The sequence below is a fragment of the Parasteatoda tepidariorum genome, chromosome 6 (genome assembly GCF_982258835.1).
Source record: "Parasteatoda tepidariorum strain Cologne lab strain chromosome 6, Ptep-v5.0, whole genome shotgun sequence".
Lineage (NCBI taxonomy): Eukaryota > Metazoa > Arthropoda > Arachnida > Araneae > Theridiidae > Parasteatoda > Parasteatoda tepidariorum.
Genome location: NC_141760.1, coordinates 105,389,123 through 105,407,639, shown reverse-complemented (window position 1 = coordinate 105,407,639; position 18,517 = coordinate 105,389,123). Strand labels below are relative to the sequence as shown.

Below are 18,517 nucleotides of genomic sequence, written 5' to 3'. Positions count from 1 at the left end.
TTAAAATTTTCTGAAATTTCCGCTAGATAACAGCATATTAATTACAAAAACAATCTTATTACCACCATGAAAATCCTGTTGTTACCAAAAACACATGGCTTCAAGGTCTTCATATACATGAGATAATAATTTATTATACTTATAATTCATGGCTCAACTATAAGTCAAGGAAACCTATACAAAACGCATTACAAATAATATAGCATGCCCATATTTAGACAGAACCTATACTCTTCACATAATATACAATCTCGTATAAATTTACTCAATGAAAGAATGAATGCCATTCTAATATTATTCATCTATAATAAATAATAAGGTAAGGTATGACAATTCAGCTTTAATAATTAAATCCTCCATTCCTAATTGTTTTAAATAACATACATGCATAAAGTCACCTTAACAATTTGTATGTATACAGCACTGACAGTTTTATCTGATCGCATCAGTACATCGAGTAAACACAGAATTAAGTTTTTCACTGCATTATTCAGTAGAATTCATTAAAGTAAATTTATCATTATTAATATTAAATTAGAAATCTTAATAAAAGTTAGCATAACAATTTTAATTTAATGCTAATAAGCTTAGAACTCTGCAAATTAAAGTCGGTTTCTCTCTTTCACAAAATTGTGAACTTTTAGATTTTGTTGGTCGTAAAAACCTTCTCCCTGATAGTGGAACCTCCTGCATTCTATCTTATTTCAAATTCCATTTCCATAAAAGAAGTCATTAAAATGAATGTGAAAAAAAACGTAGTATTGTTATTCGACAACATCTAAGAGCTGACAATTCAAGAAACAGATGTAAAACATTGCCTTGGTTATTTCGGACGCCTCCAACTTATATGCTTTGCACTTTTAGAAAATTATGATAAGCAACCAAGTAGTACTGATTTCAATGTCCGGTTGTCTTGCATCTGATAATGATAACCTATGGAATTTTAATGTTTTCACAATTAAATGTCATCCATGAAAGCTAGTTTGTCCCAATGCTTGAGCTAGGTGTTCCCTTTTCTTCTGGATTGGATTTAAAATCACATAAAGCTTGGCCTCAGGCTAACTGTGCGGGTTCGTTCCATCAAAAAATCCTCCATGAATCCGTATTTCGCCCAATACTTGATTCAGGAGTTCCCTTGTCTTCTAGATTAGGTTCAAAATTACAAGGATACAAAGTTGAACATTAGTAGATGTAAAATTGGGTCGGCTCTTTAAAAAACAAATAATTTGAGATACAAATACACTAATAATAAAAATTCAAGATAAAAAGTATAAAATTCCAAGTTGTGACTGCACTGAGCAGCTAATGTCCCAACTGGAAGAATACTTGAATAAAAATATTTTACGATGAAATAAAATAAGTTATCGCCTCATAAGAAAACTAAAAGGATCAAAGCAGCAGTAGAAAAACAAAAACCATTCATACCAAATAACATACTAAATATCACTTTGTATATAACACAATTTGAGATATAACTATAATAATAATGAAAATTGAATAGAAAAAGTATAAATTTCCAGCGCCCAGCTGATAATGTCACAACTGGAAGAATATTTAAAGAAAAATATTTTAAAAGGAAATAAAGGTGATAGTTAGTATGCAATTTCATATTTTTTTTTCTCATGCTGTGTTGATCTTTTAGTTATCTTATGAAGAAATAGCTAGTTTTTTTTCCTTCAAATATACAGTATACTCTCAAAGTTGAAGGGATGCAAATTTTTTTCCTTCAAGTTTTCGAGATAAAAAGTTCAGAATTAAATATGTTCTGAAAAGAAGAAAAATACATTCTAAAATATTGCTCTAGAAAGTAGAGTCATGAAAGATAAGAATAACTGCTAATAAATATGTATGTATAGAAAGTTGATTATAAGTCCAAATACAACACTGATAATTTTATTTTTAAAAGTAAAACAAAAATATAAAAGAATTGGTTTACAACAAACTTACATTGTGATTTTTTCGAAAAAAAAAACTGCTTTTCTATTTCTAAAAACTTTGACATAACAAGGTTTTGAGTAGATTAACATTATTCAAATATATAGATTTCAAATTAGCATTAGGTGGATATGTAATGCCAAGGGAAGAGAATATTTTTTTGACATAAAAAGGTTTTCAAGATATTGAGAGTATACCTTATATATATTTACATAATACCTTAATCAATAATAATCTACATTGATTTAACTTTGGAAAATGTGAGTTACAAATGCATATTTTACCAAGCTGCTTATCAGGATGATGAAGAAGAACTTCTGAAGATAAATGAGGACAAATGGGTGCTAATGAACGAATGAGGCTGTTTAAGACCATGCTTAAAACCACTTGACATTGCTGTCTTTCTAACGAAGTAGCAGCATCACAATAGAGTCTGCAATTGAAACAGGGAATTCAATCCAACTCATTAACAAGTACTACATTCTGAGCTAATATAAGAAAGACTGAAGAATAAATAGGGTGTCCACTAAAGTAGCTATGCGATACACTAACAGTGCCGCCTGAAGAAAAACTAACTGTATTTGTATCTTGAAAACAGAACAAGATAGGGGATCAGAAAAAAGTGAACTGCATTGTTCTAGATCAGTGGTCGCCATCCATATGATGCTCTAAGCTACCATGTGGTTTCTAAATTCTGTGAGCTACCAACCAAAAGAATGTCACAGTTTAGAAAATTGCGAACTGAAACAAATGCACGTTTCATGCATTCTTTTTTTTTAGCATGACAGCCCACAAGGTAACTAGTCATATTACATTTTTAGTTCACGTTTTTACCCTTCTACCATATATCTCAAACTGTTTTGGAGAAAGGAATGTTAATTTTACAGTTCTCCACCAGATGGCACTGTAAGTGGCTTCATCTTATAGAGCACATTTTTTTCTGATTGTCTTCTTACAAGCAAAAATGTATATTGGTATTTTTTAAACAAAAAAACAGTCACAGTTACTAAAAAAATCTGTTAGATGATCGAAATTATATTTATACTAAAATAAAAATATTAAAAGAAAAAAAAAGAAGACAAAAAAAAGATTGAAAATTTTTTAATGATCTAAATAAGTATAAATTTGAAAAATTATTGTTTGGAAGTGAGCCATGTTTGAAAGATTTTTCCTTCAACACAGAAAAGGGCACCAGTGTTTTATGCTGCATTTCATAACTGTAAATTATTAAAATGCTAAATACAATATTTTTCATTTATTTTCACCTAAATTAATACAAAATAATGAGAAAAAAAATGTGAAAAATATAAAAATTTTGCATCAAAGGGTTAGCTGTTCTTGGACACTATTTTTATATCTGTAGCTGTAGTTTTTCAGAAGTAAAAAGAGTGGATAGAAAATATAAAAACCAATAACAAGTCTTTTTACATTAATTCTTTGTCTAAAATCTTTTCCTTAATTCATTTTAAACAAAAAGCTTTCTCCTATTTATAAATTTATTTCCTGTTAAAAAATAGCTATTAGAAATTCTTTGCCTTTAGAAGAAGTTTGGCCCAGCTCCTTCTCAATTCACTTAGCTTATTATGTTTGTTTTTTATAATATTAACTCATGAAAAAAAGTTTTTTTTTAATAGTTAAAGTGAAGTTGATGTAAAATGAAGGCATGTCAATTCAATAGCTTATAATAATTAAAAATCTTACCGGTCTTTTATCAAAGCACAGTAAAAAGAAGATACGTCATTGGACACAAAATTTAATATTTCTTTGGCAACATTTTTGTACTGTAAATTACTGTAGTAGTCACTAATCTGCAACAAATGGTATGCTTTTATATAAAATAATCAAAATCAGTAGGTATTACATGACAAAAATAATATAATATATCATTTCATAAAATCTCAACAGAATCAATATAACACAAATCAGATAATTGTGGCTTTGCTGCAAAATATGGTAACATATTATGTAGCAGCAATGCCCTAAATTGTTTCTATTGGACATACACAGCTGCGTGAACCCACGCGGAAAAAGACTTACAATAATAAAGACTATTCTCGATAGTAGATCACTTTGTTCATGCATAAATAGAATAATTTAAATAAAATGAATTGTTTGATTTTCTCAAAAATAAAAATAAACTATCTAAACTTATGCAGTGGAGGACACAGTAGAAAATAATCACATGATATCTATTGTTATAAGGTGTGTGCAGTAATATTATCAAGCTGATTATGCTAATCAAGGGTTGCCACTCTACAGGGAGAATAGGAAAAAACAGGGAAAAGGAAAATGCAGGGAATTTTGTTTCTTATTTTCGTCTCTTAAAAAAATGGTGACCACTGAAAGTGCAATCTATGGGATATTTAAGGATGATTTTTCATCTATACTAAACTATTTAATTTACTATAGCATTATTTAAGTCTGTTCAGCTGTTCCTTTTTTTCTCTCAAACTATTTCCAACAATTAAAGCTAATAAATATAGTTAGCCCAATATAGTTCACACAAGAGCACAGTATATGTTGTGTTTCCTCGTAATATATTGTGTTTAATACATACAGGGAAAACACAGGGAATTTTTTTTCCAGATTTGAGTGGCAATCCTTTATTCCACCAGGCTTATATTATAATTACATTAACGAATTCAATGTTGCCTTCTCTAAGAGAAAATGTTCTTCCGAAAAATATGCGAATGTTTTTGAGCACCACCTATTCTTCTTCCCAGACAATGACCACACCAAGCCTGTTTGTAACGCTTTCGTCACTGGATTACGGGTAGAAAAATGTCTGGTTGTGTTGCTTTTAAATTAGATCATGTGACCAGACCAATTCCTTTCCCAATTTTGTACAAGTGAATTGCTGCTATATGATAGGGCACAGCTGCCAACTCTACTGGATCTTGCCAGTTTCTCCTGTTCTACTGGTTTAATAAAAATTCTGGTTTTTGTACATTTTATAAAATTCCCTAAAATTCAGTATGTTTTCTAAAAAAAATCCCTATTGAAATAGAATTTTTGCTCAGATTATTTCTAGTTTGAATATTTAAATAAGTATTATTAATACATAATGAAGCAAGCCTCATTTATAGAAATCAGTTTAAAGCTTTTTTTGTTCTAAACTTTTCTGTCTATTTTTATTCAGAATTCCTTTTTTAAATGAATTAAAAATATTTTAACTATCTTTGATGTATTAAATGCCTATTACTATTCAAAGTTATGAGTAAACATTATGTATAACATTTGAAGTTCATGTAATGTTAATCATAACTGTATAATATTGCAGTTTTCCTATTTTGATAATTTTAAAAATCCCTAAAATTCCCTATGTATAAAATATTCAGTACATTATGCAACAATTATCATGAAGTTTATTTTATTTTGTAAAATTTACTGGATTTGTTCCTATCCATGTTGGCAGCTATAGATAAAGTGTCATCATTGGCTGATTTCAAAATAATTTATATAATTAAAATAATTCATTTATTTTAATTAGATATGCTGTAAACTAATAATGTTAAATATAAAAATTAGTTAATTATAAGCTAATAACTGTATTTCAAAACATTTTCTTACAGTGTAAATAACAAATATTAAGTGGTTGGTACTGAAAATGTAAAGGAAAAAAGAAAAAACATGTTTTTTAAAACTTTTCAACCTCAACATTATTCTTTTTCAGCAGTCGCTATTTTAATAGCCAGTAGACCTGTCTGAAAAAATTAAGAGCCAGAAAAAATACTACAAGAACTTCTTAATAAAAAATAAAAAAATTAAGACATATAAGATAAGTGCACATTATCTCCTTTACAAACTTCAGTGATTAATCTTGTACACTTACTTAGTAATTTTACAATACTTAAATTTAGATTTATAATAAAGCAACAAATTACTGAAAAGAAGGAAATTTTACTGAAAAAAATATTAGGAAATTTTACTGAAATGAATTACTGACAAAAGAAAAGAAAAAAAAAAAAAAGCTAAGTAGAAATAGAAAACTTTTAAAAGAAAATGTTTAATGTTTTAATAATAAAATAGAAATTAAAAGATTTTGGAACAATTTTCATGTATTCAAATCCACTTCAAATTAACTTCATCTTAGTTAGAAGAATCTGAACAAAAAAGAAAGCTGAAAGCATGCAAATGAAATTTTATTAACAGACTTACTTTCTGAGAAAATTGTAACGTTTTGTGCAACATGTACAGATCTAAGGCTCTGAACTTTGAAACATCTGTGACATATTCAGATTCAAAATTAGATAAGCTACCTAATAGGAACTTCAATACATTTCTCATCTGAAAAAATAAAATACATAACCTTATTTATCTATTAAACTTTTTTTTATAAGATAAAGAAAAGCTAATGAACATGTTTACATAAAAAAGACATAATTTTTACAGAGAACAATATTATGTTTAAAAGGAATTATTTCTATTTAAAAAACTTTAATTTTAATAGCATGTTTTTGTAGTTTTCTTTGTCCAGTAACACAAATGCCACTTGTTTCACTTACAAAGGACTCTCTTAACAAGCGTCTTTTCTGCAATTGAAGAGGTCAGAGTTGAAAGGTGGTATGTTACAAATCTGCACTTTTGAGAAAAACCCAAAAAACTTTGTAAAAAAATTCTTAATATCAAATACCAGGTAATTTTCTAGACTGCCTAAAGATAATCCAACAATTTGAAAACAATTAAAACAATCTTTCCACAACTGACACAGTCTTCTTTGGTTTTTCTCAAAAGTGCAGATTTGTAACATACCCCCTTTTAACATTGACTGCTTCAATTATCAATTCAAGCTCTGATAAAATGTAATAGTAATGCTTAATACAGTGGGCCACAAAACCTTGGGTAATAAAAAAATAAATAAATAAAAACAGATATTTTTTTATAATATACATATTTTTTCCCAAGTGTTTTACTGTTTGTATAACAAACAGACAGGAGAAGAATCGAAGTAAAAGAAAAGCCATAGCTAGAAAATTACAACAGTAAAAAGTAAAATTCGAATTTAATGGAAGTTTAGAAACAAGTAAATTCATATTTTTAACATATTAGAAGTTTGCACATTTTCAATTATCTTTATGATTCTTTGGGGTTACATTTAAATTTCAGTGATAATGCCAACATCAAAGCAATTAACACTTAAAGAGAGTTGTAGAAAATTGAAAGTTAAAAAAAAAAAAAAATTCCACGCTCAATAAATCATTTTGTTCTAGAACTTCAATATAGCCTATGAAACTTTATTACTTTAAAAAAACCAAAGCAAAGTATTTGGCCTGTTAAGGTTGGGTATAGAAAGAATGAAAAAGTTGCAAAAGAATAACCATTTAGAAAAATAAAAAAAAAACTAAAAATTAATAATGGCCGGGTGAAACATAGTTAGTTGTACATTTTACGAAGTTTGGCTAACCCAGAAAAATAGCAATTCTTCTTCTTCAAAAACAGTTCTAGAAGATACCAAGTATATTTAAAGCACGTACCTTTTTTTTATCCATAAAAAAGATATCCAGTCCTGGATCGGAGATGAGTTTAGGATGAAACAAGCAAAAACTTTTTGGCTAGTGAAAAAGGAATCAGTCCAGTTCTTTTTTAAAAAAATCACTATTGTTTTATTGGAGGAACAACAAACTAGACAAATCATTGTGTTGAGGCACTACATCATTTTAGGAATGGCTCATGCCAAGGATGTGGAACTAGTGATGACTGGAACAGGAGTGAAAACGGACTGTGGGGGATTTCCATCCCTGACGGTAGTTGGTCAGCGGATCATCCTTAAAAAAAAACTGGAGATTTTATCAGGAGAGTTCTTTAGTAGGCATTAAAAACCGATTTATCAGGAAAATTCTTTAGCAGGTATTAATCCAATTTGTCAGGAAAATTCTTTAGTGGGCATGAATCCAATTTGTCAGGAAAAGGAAAATTCTTTAGTAAGCAATTCATCAGAGACCATGAAAAAGGACAGCATGGCGATCGGTGAGATATTTTCAGCGAACACAGCCCAACCTCAAAAGAAGATGGCGCAGAGAGGCCATCCTTCGAAAAAAGCTTCTCCACCTTAGGGAGGTGGGAGCAAAAACGTTAAAAACTCCGTTAAGCGGAGAGCAGCAAAATTATATGACATCAAATTATCGAAAGCTGTTTCGTCTTTCGCGCTCTTCCTTTTTATAAGATACAAAAACTTAAAATTGAAGTTGTAGTGCATGTTGTGCAAGTTAAAGTTAAATTACCTAAAAATCACGAGTTGAGATGAAAAAATGATTATGCGTTAAAAGTTACGGTTGAGAAACACAACAAACACGCGGAGATGAAAGAAGCCGACGACCAGTGGAATTCTCAGAAAAAAAGGGTGGAAACTTCTCGAAATAAAGGGGCTCTTTTAAGGAGCTGGTAAGGAATTTTAGGGGGAGAATGTCCAAATTGCGCTATCGCTTAAGGGGCTAAAGAAAGATGATGAAAATAAAAGAATGTATTACAAAATTAAAAAGAATTAGTATTATTGATTAAGAAAAAAAAAAACAGGATATTTATAAATTAGGCTGTGACCTAATGTCACATTATACCCCCCACTGCAGAAAAAAATTTTTGAAGAAAATTTTTTTTTTTGTTTTTGCCAAAAAAATATTAATCCAAAAAAATTTATAAATGAAATTAAGTTCTAACAGCCTGCAACTCCAGTTCACCACTACTCCACTTACAAATAGTCAGATGTTTACATAACAATCTATATCAAAACTTTTGATAGTAAGAGTCTGAAATGAGAAAAGCTGTGCCTCAAACATAAGACATACAAAGAATTAGTAACACATAACAACACATACATATAAGCAGCTTTACATGGCTGCATCTTGATTAGTGAGATGGCCAAACAATGTTAATTGTTTGATAAATGGACGAAAAAAAACACAAAACCATCTTAATTGTTTGCTACATGAAAACAAACATTTTGACAATGAATCGTCAACACATGTACTATAAATTAAACTTGAACAACCTATGCCTTGATGCATGTGAATGCCTATAAGTGCAATAACACCCGTCTAAAAAATTCAGGCTACATGAAGTAGACTGAGAAAATCTTCCTCAAATAAAATAACATTAAGGAGGTAAAATGGATAATTGATTATTCAAAAAGAAAACCTCACTTAGTAATAGTGGAAAAGCAAATGTTTTGAGGTAAAGGACATTAACTCAAATTATTCCTTGTAAGAAGGAATTGAAAAGAAATTGATTTGTTTGCTGGAAATTAGTATAAACAAAAAAAATTGAGAAATTGCAAACAAACGAAAAAAAATCAGGCTACCATTGTAGACTGACAATACTCCGAGCTTAAACGAAAAAAAAAACTTTGTACAACATTTTGTACATCAATCCATTAAGTGAATTTTGAGAAAAAAAATTGAAACCAATCAAACAAGATTGATAAGTAGTAATCCGAGTTAAAACGACAAAAAAATTAGTACACATCAAACTGTATACCTGAAACAAATCAAAGTCATTAGTGAGAGCAATAAGTGCATTAACATTATTAATTTTAGACTTGAAAAAAAATTTAAAAAAAATTGCAATTAAATTTACTAGTTGTAACAGGAAAAGCCTAGGCAAAACATTAAACTTAACAAAAACTGCAAGGAATTTTAACACTTAAAAACAACAAATTGACTCACAGAACTTTGACCAAAAAAAACTGCTAAAAACAAAACAAACACAAAACAAGGCCTTGACACATTGCTTACAAAAAGCATTACCTAACAAAAATTGCTGAACAATATACAATTAACAAATTCAGCATCAACAATTTGTATAAAACAACATAACACAAAACAATAAAAAATCATAACAAACGTTGTGACACCTTGAGATGTACAATGAGGTGTACTTTTATACATCATTATGCAAAGAGAATTCACACTCTGCAAAAAATCCAAAAAAATTTGTATGTAATAAGAGTGACTTATGACATACTAGAAAAGGAAAAAAAATACTGTACAGAACTACAAGGTCGAAAAACAAAAAAATTGGCATTCGAAAATCAGACGTCATTAATTAATTACAATTATGTGTTTACGTAATTTAAAAAATACAAATATTAACATGAAATATTTGTTAAAAAAATTGCAATCAGTTAGACATGAACAACGTTGTATCATTTGTTCATTTATAAAATTAGTGATTACTTAATCAATGTATTATTGATTATGAAAGATTTTGATGATTATTTCATATTATTACAACACAAATGAAAGAATGTTCTCAAACAAAGCAAAAAAATGTTTAACCTCAAAAGACATTTAATTATTAGTTTAACATTAACAGTGAAGGTAACATTGTGAAAGTTATGTACATTAGTAATTATTAACATATGGATATTCAATGGTTACGCAAAAGATTTTCCTCAAAGAGCATCAAAACAATTCAATTATCTAATAATTGACTCGAATCATTTTTTTTTTTTTTTAGAATTTATTTTATTTAAAATTATTATTATATATATATATGTCATATATATCATCCGGTTCTTTGACCAGGGTATCATAATTGATCTTCTGGTTTCTTTGACCAGGAATACCTTCTGATTCATTTTTGATCAGGAAACTAAAATTAATAATTAACGTCTGGCTCTCTTATGGCCAGGGAAAAGTAAAAGAAAAAAATTTCTGGTTTAATTTACCAGCAAAAATCGTTGAGCTCAGGTATTACCCAGAGCAATCGGGACATATTTTTCCCAATTAGTTTAATAAATTAATCCCAAATAATAATTGAGGCATCTGTATTACCAGACACGATTCAGGAAATTCACTATCCCAAATATTTAAATTTTTTTTTGTAATAATTCAAGTAAATATTAAATTATCAGATACTCCAGTAAGAAAATCGTAACACATTCAAACATATAAGCTTGGCAAATCTTACATCAAAACATTGATTCACTAAAATTGAGAACATGACATAATAAAAAAAATTGGGAGAGAGCCAAATTTGAGAACATTAGATAATAAAAAATTTGGAAAGAGAATTATTTTTTTTTTGAAAAAATGATAAAAAATGACCACAAGAAAATCCAAAATTAAACTGCTCATCCTCCATCATTAAAAAAAACCTTTCATTTTTGAATACCTCATTCAATTAAAAGCACATTAGTAAAATTAGAAACATTAAAAAGTTAGAAGAAATAAATTTTATAAATGCAAAAGTCATTGATATTGTATAACAACTGCTACAAGACCCCGCTGTTCCACGGATATGTAATGACCAGCATCACACACAACGATGCCCAAGTAACACTCATCACACATATATCAATAAGTTAATTACAAAAATTATTGTCAAAAAAATTATTTGTTAAACTATAAGGATAAACCTTAGGGAAAGTGATATTGTTAAAATTATCAGGCATAATTATTGAATTAGAATAAGTTGTATTACGGGTTTGAATTGGGGTCATCTAATGAAAAAATATTTAAATAATAAAAGTATTAATTACACAGGTATTATTACTAATTGTAACCTTTTGATAACCTCATGAAAATAATGTATAAACTTAAATATAATAAATTTAAATATCAAGAAAAACACAATTAAAAAAATTAGGTAACCCTACAAATTAATCATATAACGATATACTTGCATAAACAAGAAATATCAACCATTAGAAAAAAAATATTGTCATTAATTATTTCAAAGTGCAAATAAATACCCAAACATTTTCAAAAACCAATCAATTGTAGTATAATATATTAGAACACTAATAATTTAGAAATATAGGAGAGTAAGACATTGGCAATACATATTAAAAATCAATTCAATAACCTTTCAACAAAATAATCAATTAAATTATTAAACATGACCTGATTCAAAAGCATAATAAGCAAAAAAATTTTTTTTTTTTTTTTTTTTTTTTAGTTCACATAAAATTTACCAAATATTAAATAATACTTATTATTTTAACCAATTGCTGTGAAAAAAATATTTTTCAAATAATTTATGTAAACATCAATTTTATAGAATAAAAGGAATCTTATTTTTAAATTGTTATATGAAAAATTATTTACCAAACCTTATCCAATTACTACTTATTATTTAATCAAAAATATTTATATTAATCATCCTAATCAAAATCGTTATTTTTAATCACTATTATAAAACAATTGTAATATTCAATTACAGAAATTATGACAAAAAATTATTATTATTATCTCAACTTAAAAATTATCTATTTGGTTATTGTATGAAACAAATTAGTAAATAACCAAAACAAGATATTAATTAACTAATCAAAACATAAAGTCTATTAAAAAAATTTGATTACATTGCATAATTTATTATTGTTTATTTGGCTAATATCAAAAACTATTGAAATAAACAATTCATTTCCTACTCCAAACTTAAAAAAATTTATTGAAATTAAATGTATTAAACATTGAATAATAATATCTTACATTACTCATAGTAAAAATTTTAATTTGAAATAATACACGTTCCCTGGTCAAAATAAATATAATTAAAAACTATATACACCAACCGAAAAGCGGAACGGCACCAGATGCCCTGTTAAGGTTGGGTATAGAAAGAATGAAAAAGTTGCAAAAGAATAACCATTTAGAAAAATAAAAAAAAAACTAAAAATTAATAATGGCCGGGTGAAACATAGTTAGTTGTACATTTTACGAAGTTTGGCTAACCCAGAAAAATAGCAATTCTTCTTCTTCAAAAACAGTTCTAGAAGATACCAAGTATATTTAAAGCACGTACCTTTTTTTTATCCATAAAAAAGATATCCAGTCCTGGATCGGAGATGAGTTTAGGATGAAACAAGCAAAAACTTTTTGGCTAGTGAAAAAGGAATCAGTCCAGTTCTTTTTTAAAAAAATCACTATTGTTTTATTGGAGGAACAACAAACTAGACAAATCATTGTGTTGAGGCACTACATCATTTTAGGAATGGCTCATGCCAAGGATGTGGAACTAGTGATGACTGGAACAGGAGTGAAAACGGACTGTGGGGGATTTCCATCCCTGACGGTAGTTGGTCAGCGGATCATCCTTAAAAAAAAACTGGAGATTTTATCAGGAGAGTTCTTTAGTAGGCATTAAAAACCGATTTATCAGGAAAATTCTTTAGCAGGTATTAATCCAATTTGTCAGGAAAATTCTTTAGTGGGCATGAATCCAATTTGTCAGGAAAAGGAAAATTCTTTAGTAAGCAATTCATCAGAGACCATGAAAAAGGACAGCATGGCGATCGGTGAGATATTTTCAGCGAACACAGCCCAACCTCAAAAGAAGATGGCGCAGAGAGGCCATCCTTCGAAAAAAGCTTCTCCACCTTAGGGAGGTGGGAGCAAAAACGTTAAAAACTCCGTTAAGCGGAGAGCAGCAAAATTATATGACATCAAATTATCGAAAGCTGTTTCGTCTTTCGCGCTCTTCCTTTTTATAAGATACAAAAACTTAAAATTGAAGTTGTAGTGCATGTTGTGCAAGTTAAAGTTAAATTACCTAAAAATCACGAGTTGAGATGAAAAAATGATTATGCGTTAAAAGTTACGGTTGAGAAACACAACAAACACGCGGAGATGAAAGAAGCCGACGACCAGTGGAATTCTCAGAAAAAAAGGGTGGAAACTTCTCGAAATAAAGGGGCTCTTTTAAGGAGCTGGTAAGGAATTTTAGGGGGAGAATGTCCAAATTGCGCTATCGCTTAAGGGGCTAAAGAAAGATGATGAAAATAAAAGAATGTATTACAAAATTAAAAAGAATTAGTACTATTGATTAAGAAAAAAAAAACAGGATATTTATAAATTAGGCTGTGACCTAATGTCACAGTATTTAAAAAAAACTAGCTTTTATTTGTTATTAAAGCTTACTAAAACATAATGTAGTTTTTAACAAAAAGTTTCTCTCGAAATTTCTCTTTTTCTTTTTTTAAAATATTCTATCCAAATTTTAATAAATGGGAAATATAAAAACTTTCTAAAATGTTTTTCTGACCTGAAGTATTAAGAGAATCGCATTTCCTTAAAAATTAAAAGAATAGTAACCAAAAGAATGTTTAACCAAATGATATTCGAAAGGTGTAAAGAAGAGTATAACATATTAATGTATGACCTAAGCACCGTAAACCTCAAATCGTGTTAGTAAGATGAACAGTAAGCAAAATCTAAATATTAAAAACTATGAATGAAACAAATTGTAAGTGATTATATAGTGAATAACTGACTTTGTCAATGCTTTGAGAGCATTCTTCTAGTATTTGATGTTTGAGAGGAGTATTTTCAGAATGGCAGGCATGAGCTGCAATCCACCATCGAAGAACATCAACTCCGTAGGAAGGAATGCCACTTTTCTACAAAAATAAATTTTGACAGTAAAAATAAAATTGAAGAAGAGAAAATCATTTAAATATTTTGAATTTTATAACATATTTTAATTTGGAACATCATGATTGGGGCAAAACTAACGGCAACCAGGGACACTTTGGTATTATGGACTGGCTGTTCATGGGCATTTGAGCCAATAATTCTATTTATCTAAATTATCTCTATTTTATGCTAATTGCATTCAAATAGGTCGTAATTTAGATCTTTTATTATAGTTTATTGATTTGGCAACTAATTTGAAAAGCTCACCAATTTAGCTGAAAATTAATAAATTGCAAAAAATTACTATTTTTAGACTGACTTGACTAGATTGCAATAATTATTAAAAATATAAAATGAAAATAATTTATTGAAATAAAAGTACTCGCCAAAATGCGCATGAACAACCAGTCCATAATAGGGAAACCCCAAGCAGTGTTGTACTAATACATTTCTCAATCCTTACGGTGTTAACAATTGTGCTGGTCCTGTATATTTTCATTATTTTTGCGTAGTCCAAGATATATTTCTAATAATTAAAGAAAGAAAGACTGTCCAGGACAGCCAGGTTGGTAGGGCTCTGGGCCCCCATCCAAGAGGTCGTGGGCCCAGTTACTGATGCACGTTAAATCTGTCAGCTCACAAAGTCCTCCATGTTCCCATAACAAATCATACCTCTGGGAGTACTGATCCAGGAGTTCCCTTGTCCTCTGGATTGGTTCAAAATTACAAGGCTACGGAGATGAACATTAGAAGTCGTAAACTCAAAATTGGGTTGGCTGTTAAACGACAGTTAAAAAAGTATAAGTATAAAAAAGTATTTATGGTGGATGATTTAACCTGCAATGATGAGCAAAACCAAAATATTTTTTTTAGTTTTGTTTGTGATTATATATATACATTCTGTGTTTCAAGAACAGAATGTTTTAAAAAAAACTTTTAAGTGAGAAAATTCTGTGACAGTACAAGTAATACAATGATTTAGGTTAATTATTGGGTTTTGAAAATGAGATGATGGAAAAAAATTACTTTATTTCCAGATAAAATGTCATCTGGACTGACAACATTTCCTTCAGACTTTGACATTTTACGACCATTGCTATCTGTTACGAAACCATGGAACATGATAGATCTGAAATAGAAATTAATTGTTTGAAATTTTACACGTTAAATGATTTTACAGTTCAACACAACAGTGATTAAAAAGACTTACCAACGTAAATCAGGGGTGATTGTGACATGAATTGAAAAACCTTGAAAATTTTATGTGAAAAAAATCGATATCAATTTATATACTATACATGCCTCATATTTAACATAATTTTTTTAAACTAACATTTATAATTAAATTACCTACTCATGAAAAACATCACACCTTAATAGCAAAGAAAAAACTTCTGACAGGAATTGCGATATTGGATTTTAAAATCGTTGAATAAGAATCGCGATATTGTATATTAAAAACACGAATGCAATATTGAATTTTTATATCGCGTAAAAACGAATGACGGTGCATAATTTTTTGATCCCGTTTATACGAATCACAATGCTTAGTTTTTAAATCACCTATAAACAGGAAAATTGATCCTCGATATGACAAACGCGTGAATACTAATCGCGATATTGGGTTTTTAAATCACGTGAATAAGGAATTGCGATACACGATTTTTAAATAGTGAAAATACGAATCGCATGAATAAGAATCGCAATATTAGCAATTTTCGACTCAGTTCCAAATATTCTAAATGGCGAAAATTGGCCACACCAAAAGAATCAAATCTGCAAGAAGAACCACATGTATGTATACCTCTCGTTAACGGGATTTAACAAAGTTTTCAACATTTTGTCATCAATTATATTTCGGATCATTACATTTCAGATAAGCCCCTTGAAAAGGCTGTTGCGGAATGCAGACTCGCGGCAGGCTAGGACTGCCTGGCGAACTACCTTCACTGAATTAGCTTTTTCACGAGTCCTCATTGCCTACTTTGCGTAAGAGACAAAATCATGGAAAGGAGCCATTTGTTGGGATGCACGGCTCCGAGGTGAAGCAACACCCAAGAGCTCGACATCTGCTGATGGGAAATTGATTTTCTTTCTCTTATTTTTTTTATTCCTGCTCTTTATTAATCTTTTAAGAGTGAAGGCCAGAATACAATCACCTCATCATGGTTGGACAGACAGATCAAAAGCAATAATTTGCTTTGGTATATAGATTACACAATTTTTAGATAAAAGCAATACATATATTTTTTTGATTTACAGATTACAGTTCTGAGGCAGTTGGTAAATGTAAAAAAAAAAAAAGTTAAAATTACCAAGACTAACTTTTTTTTTAAACAATTACTATAAAATAATTTAGCAAGTCATGTTGTCTTCAAATTGATTCTAAAAATTGAATCTAAAAGATTAAACCAGTCAATAAATTAAAGTAAATTGCGTTTGTACAGCAAACAAAAATAAGAAAATATTTATTTCAAACTATAGTATAAAATGTGTAAATATCAACAATATATATTTTCTATAAATTCAAACTTGCATTATTGAAAATATATATATTTTTTAATGGCGAGCACTTGGGTCTATTTCTCATAGATTGGGTCTATTGCCCTCAGAAATGCCTGATTTGCTATTCTCTTATGGTACCTAGTGGGCATCCATGGCTATGCTTTGGTGGTGAAGTCGTGTCTCCCACGTCCTGCAACCACAAACCCGCTTATAGGGCTGGTTACAATCACACAGAAGAAGGGACATAGAAGACAGAGAGAGAAAGTTACATCCACACCCATGATGGGATTCGAACTCCCAACCACTGGCCTTGTAGTCCAGTACAGTAACCACTAGACCAGTGATTGGCTTATAGAAAATATGATTCTAAAAGTAGTTTTAAATTTATTGTGACTAATCTTACTTATAAGGTGCTTTTTCTCTTAAGGCAACAGATGTAATCAGAGAAGAATAAAACCAGCCTCTCATTTGATCGATACCCTCAATACAAATATCAGAAACTTTTGCATCTAGAAGAAAACATCATTTTAGCATTTAATCATGAATGTCATTTCACATAAAATATTACAGAAAAAAAGCTAGCTCTAAATTCAATGAAAAATTTATGGCTTGAAAAGTTTTAAATATTTCTATAAATAGAAGCTATTAAAATTATTTCAAAAAAATGCACAAAATTTTTACGCTTATTTCATAAATAAATCTAAGTAGTTATCTTTTATTATTTAATATAAGTTATTTCGTTTTTGATGCTTAAAGGTTTATTATTATATGCAAAGAAATTTATAATCATAAACATGTAATCCTCCATAATAATCTTCATAACCTCCATCCTATTAAGAATCTTCAGAACCTAAGGTTCATGCCAGTTGGCGACAACGGATGCCAAATGTTCTACTAATGTTGCCAAAATCCCACGCATGGGTGACAAATTTTTGCGCCTTGAAATAGGTTTGGAATTTACAAAATAGTAATGAAAAATAGGACCAGCCTTTTCAGTTTTTCCATTTAAAAAAGGTAGCTTTTAAATGAAAAAATTAAAAGAGTAAGTGTTTGTAGATCATTTAAAATGAATTCCCATTATTTGACATAACTAAATAGGTCATTCTCACAAAAAGGTGATTTTTTAAGTCCCTGAGTGATAAATATTAGGAAATACAGCAGATTTCTTAATATTTTTCTTCATAATTTTTCGTAAAGTTCTAACTAACAAATCATGCATTTCTGCTAAATATATTTAATATTTCATTCTTATTCTTTAATAAACATAGCTTCAAAATCTCCTCCGTGGACGTCCCTACGTCTGTGACACAAAATAATTTTTAATGGCTGTTAAACAATTTAAATGTTATTTTAATGATTTTTGTAGTTTTACCTAGTTAAATGTTTATAGTAACTTTTTATTTAATATTTAAAAAAAAAAATTATTTTTATAAAATAAATGACTAGTAAATAAATCAAAACCGACTGATTTGTTTGAAAACATGACTAGTAAACAAATCAAAAACGACTAGTAAACAATGACCATCAAAAATAAAATCTCCCTCCATGGACAATTAATATAGTTCGGTAAATATGCAATAAAGGGCAACATATGCGAAATCCCTATGAGATAACTGCTGGTAGGGGTTACCATTCCATTTTCTAATGTTAACTATCAGTTGTTTTTGTTCTCTTTGGTGACAGTTTTGGATTGTTGTGCTCAACTGGGGTTTGGCAAAGTTCTC

At 29.1% G+C, this 18,517-nt stretch overlaps 1 protein-coding gene across 1 annotated transcript in view; it reads right to left on the bottom strand.

Annotated features, from left to right (window-relative positions):
* Positions 1–18,517, bottom strand: part of IleRS-m (Isoleucyl-tRNA synthetase, mitochondrial) — a 46,125-nt gene that overhangs the window by 2,482 nt on the left and 25,126 nt on the right. The window contains exons 15-20 of the mRNA XM_071178301.2: positions 17,197–17,302; positions 15,315–15,417; positions 14,147–14,272; positions 6,094–6,222; positions 3,637–3,743; positions 2,220–2,368 (exon numbers count right to left, since the gene is read on the bottom strand). Of these exons, the coding sequence (XP_071034402.2) occupies positions 2,220–2,368; positions 3,637–3,743; positions 6,094–6,222; positions 14,147–14,272; positions 15,315–15,417; positions 17,197–17,302 (720 nt within the window). The remainder of the gene's footprint in view (positions 1–2,219; positions 2,369–3,636; positions 3,744–6,093; positions 6,223–14,146; positions 14,273–15,314; positions 15,418–17,196; positions 17,303–18,517) is intronic.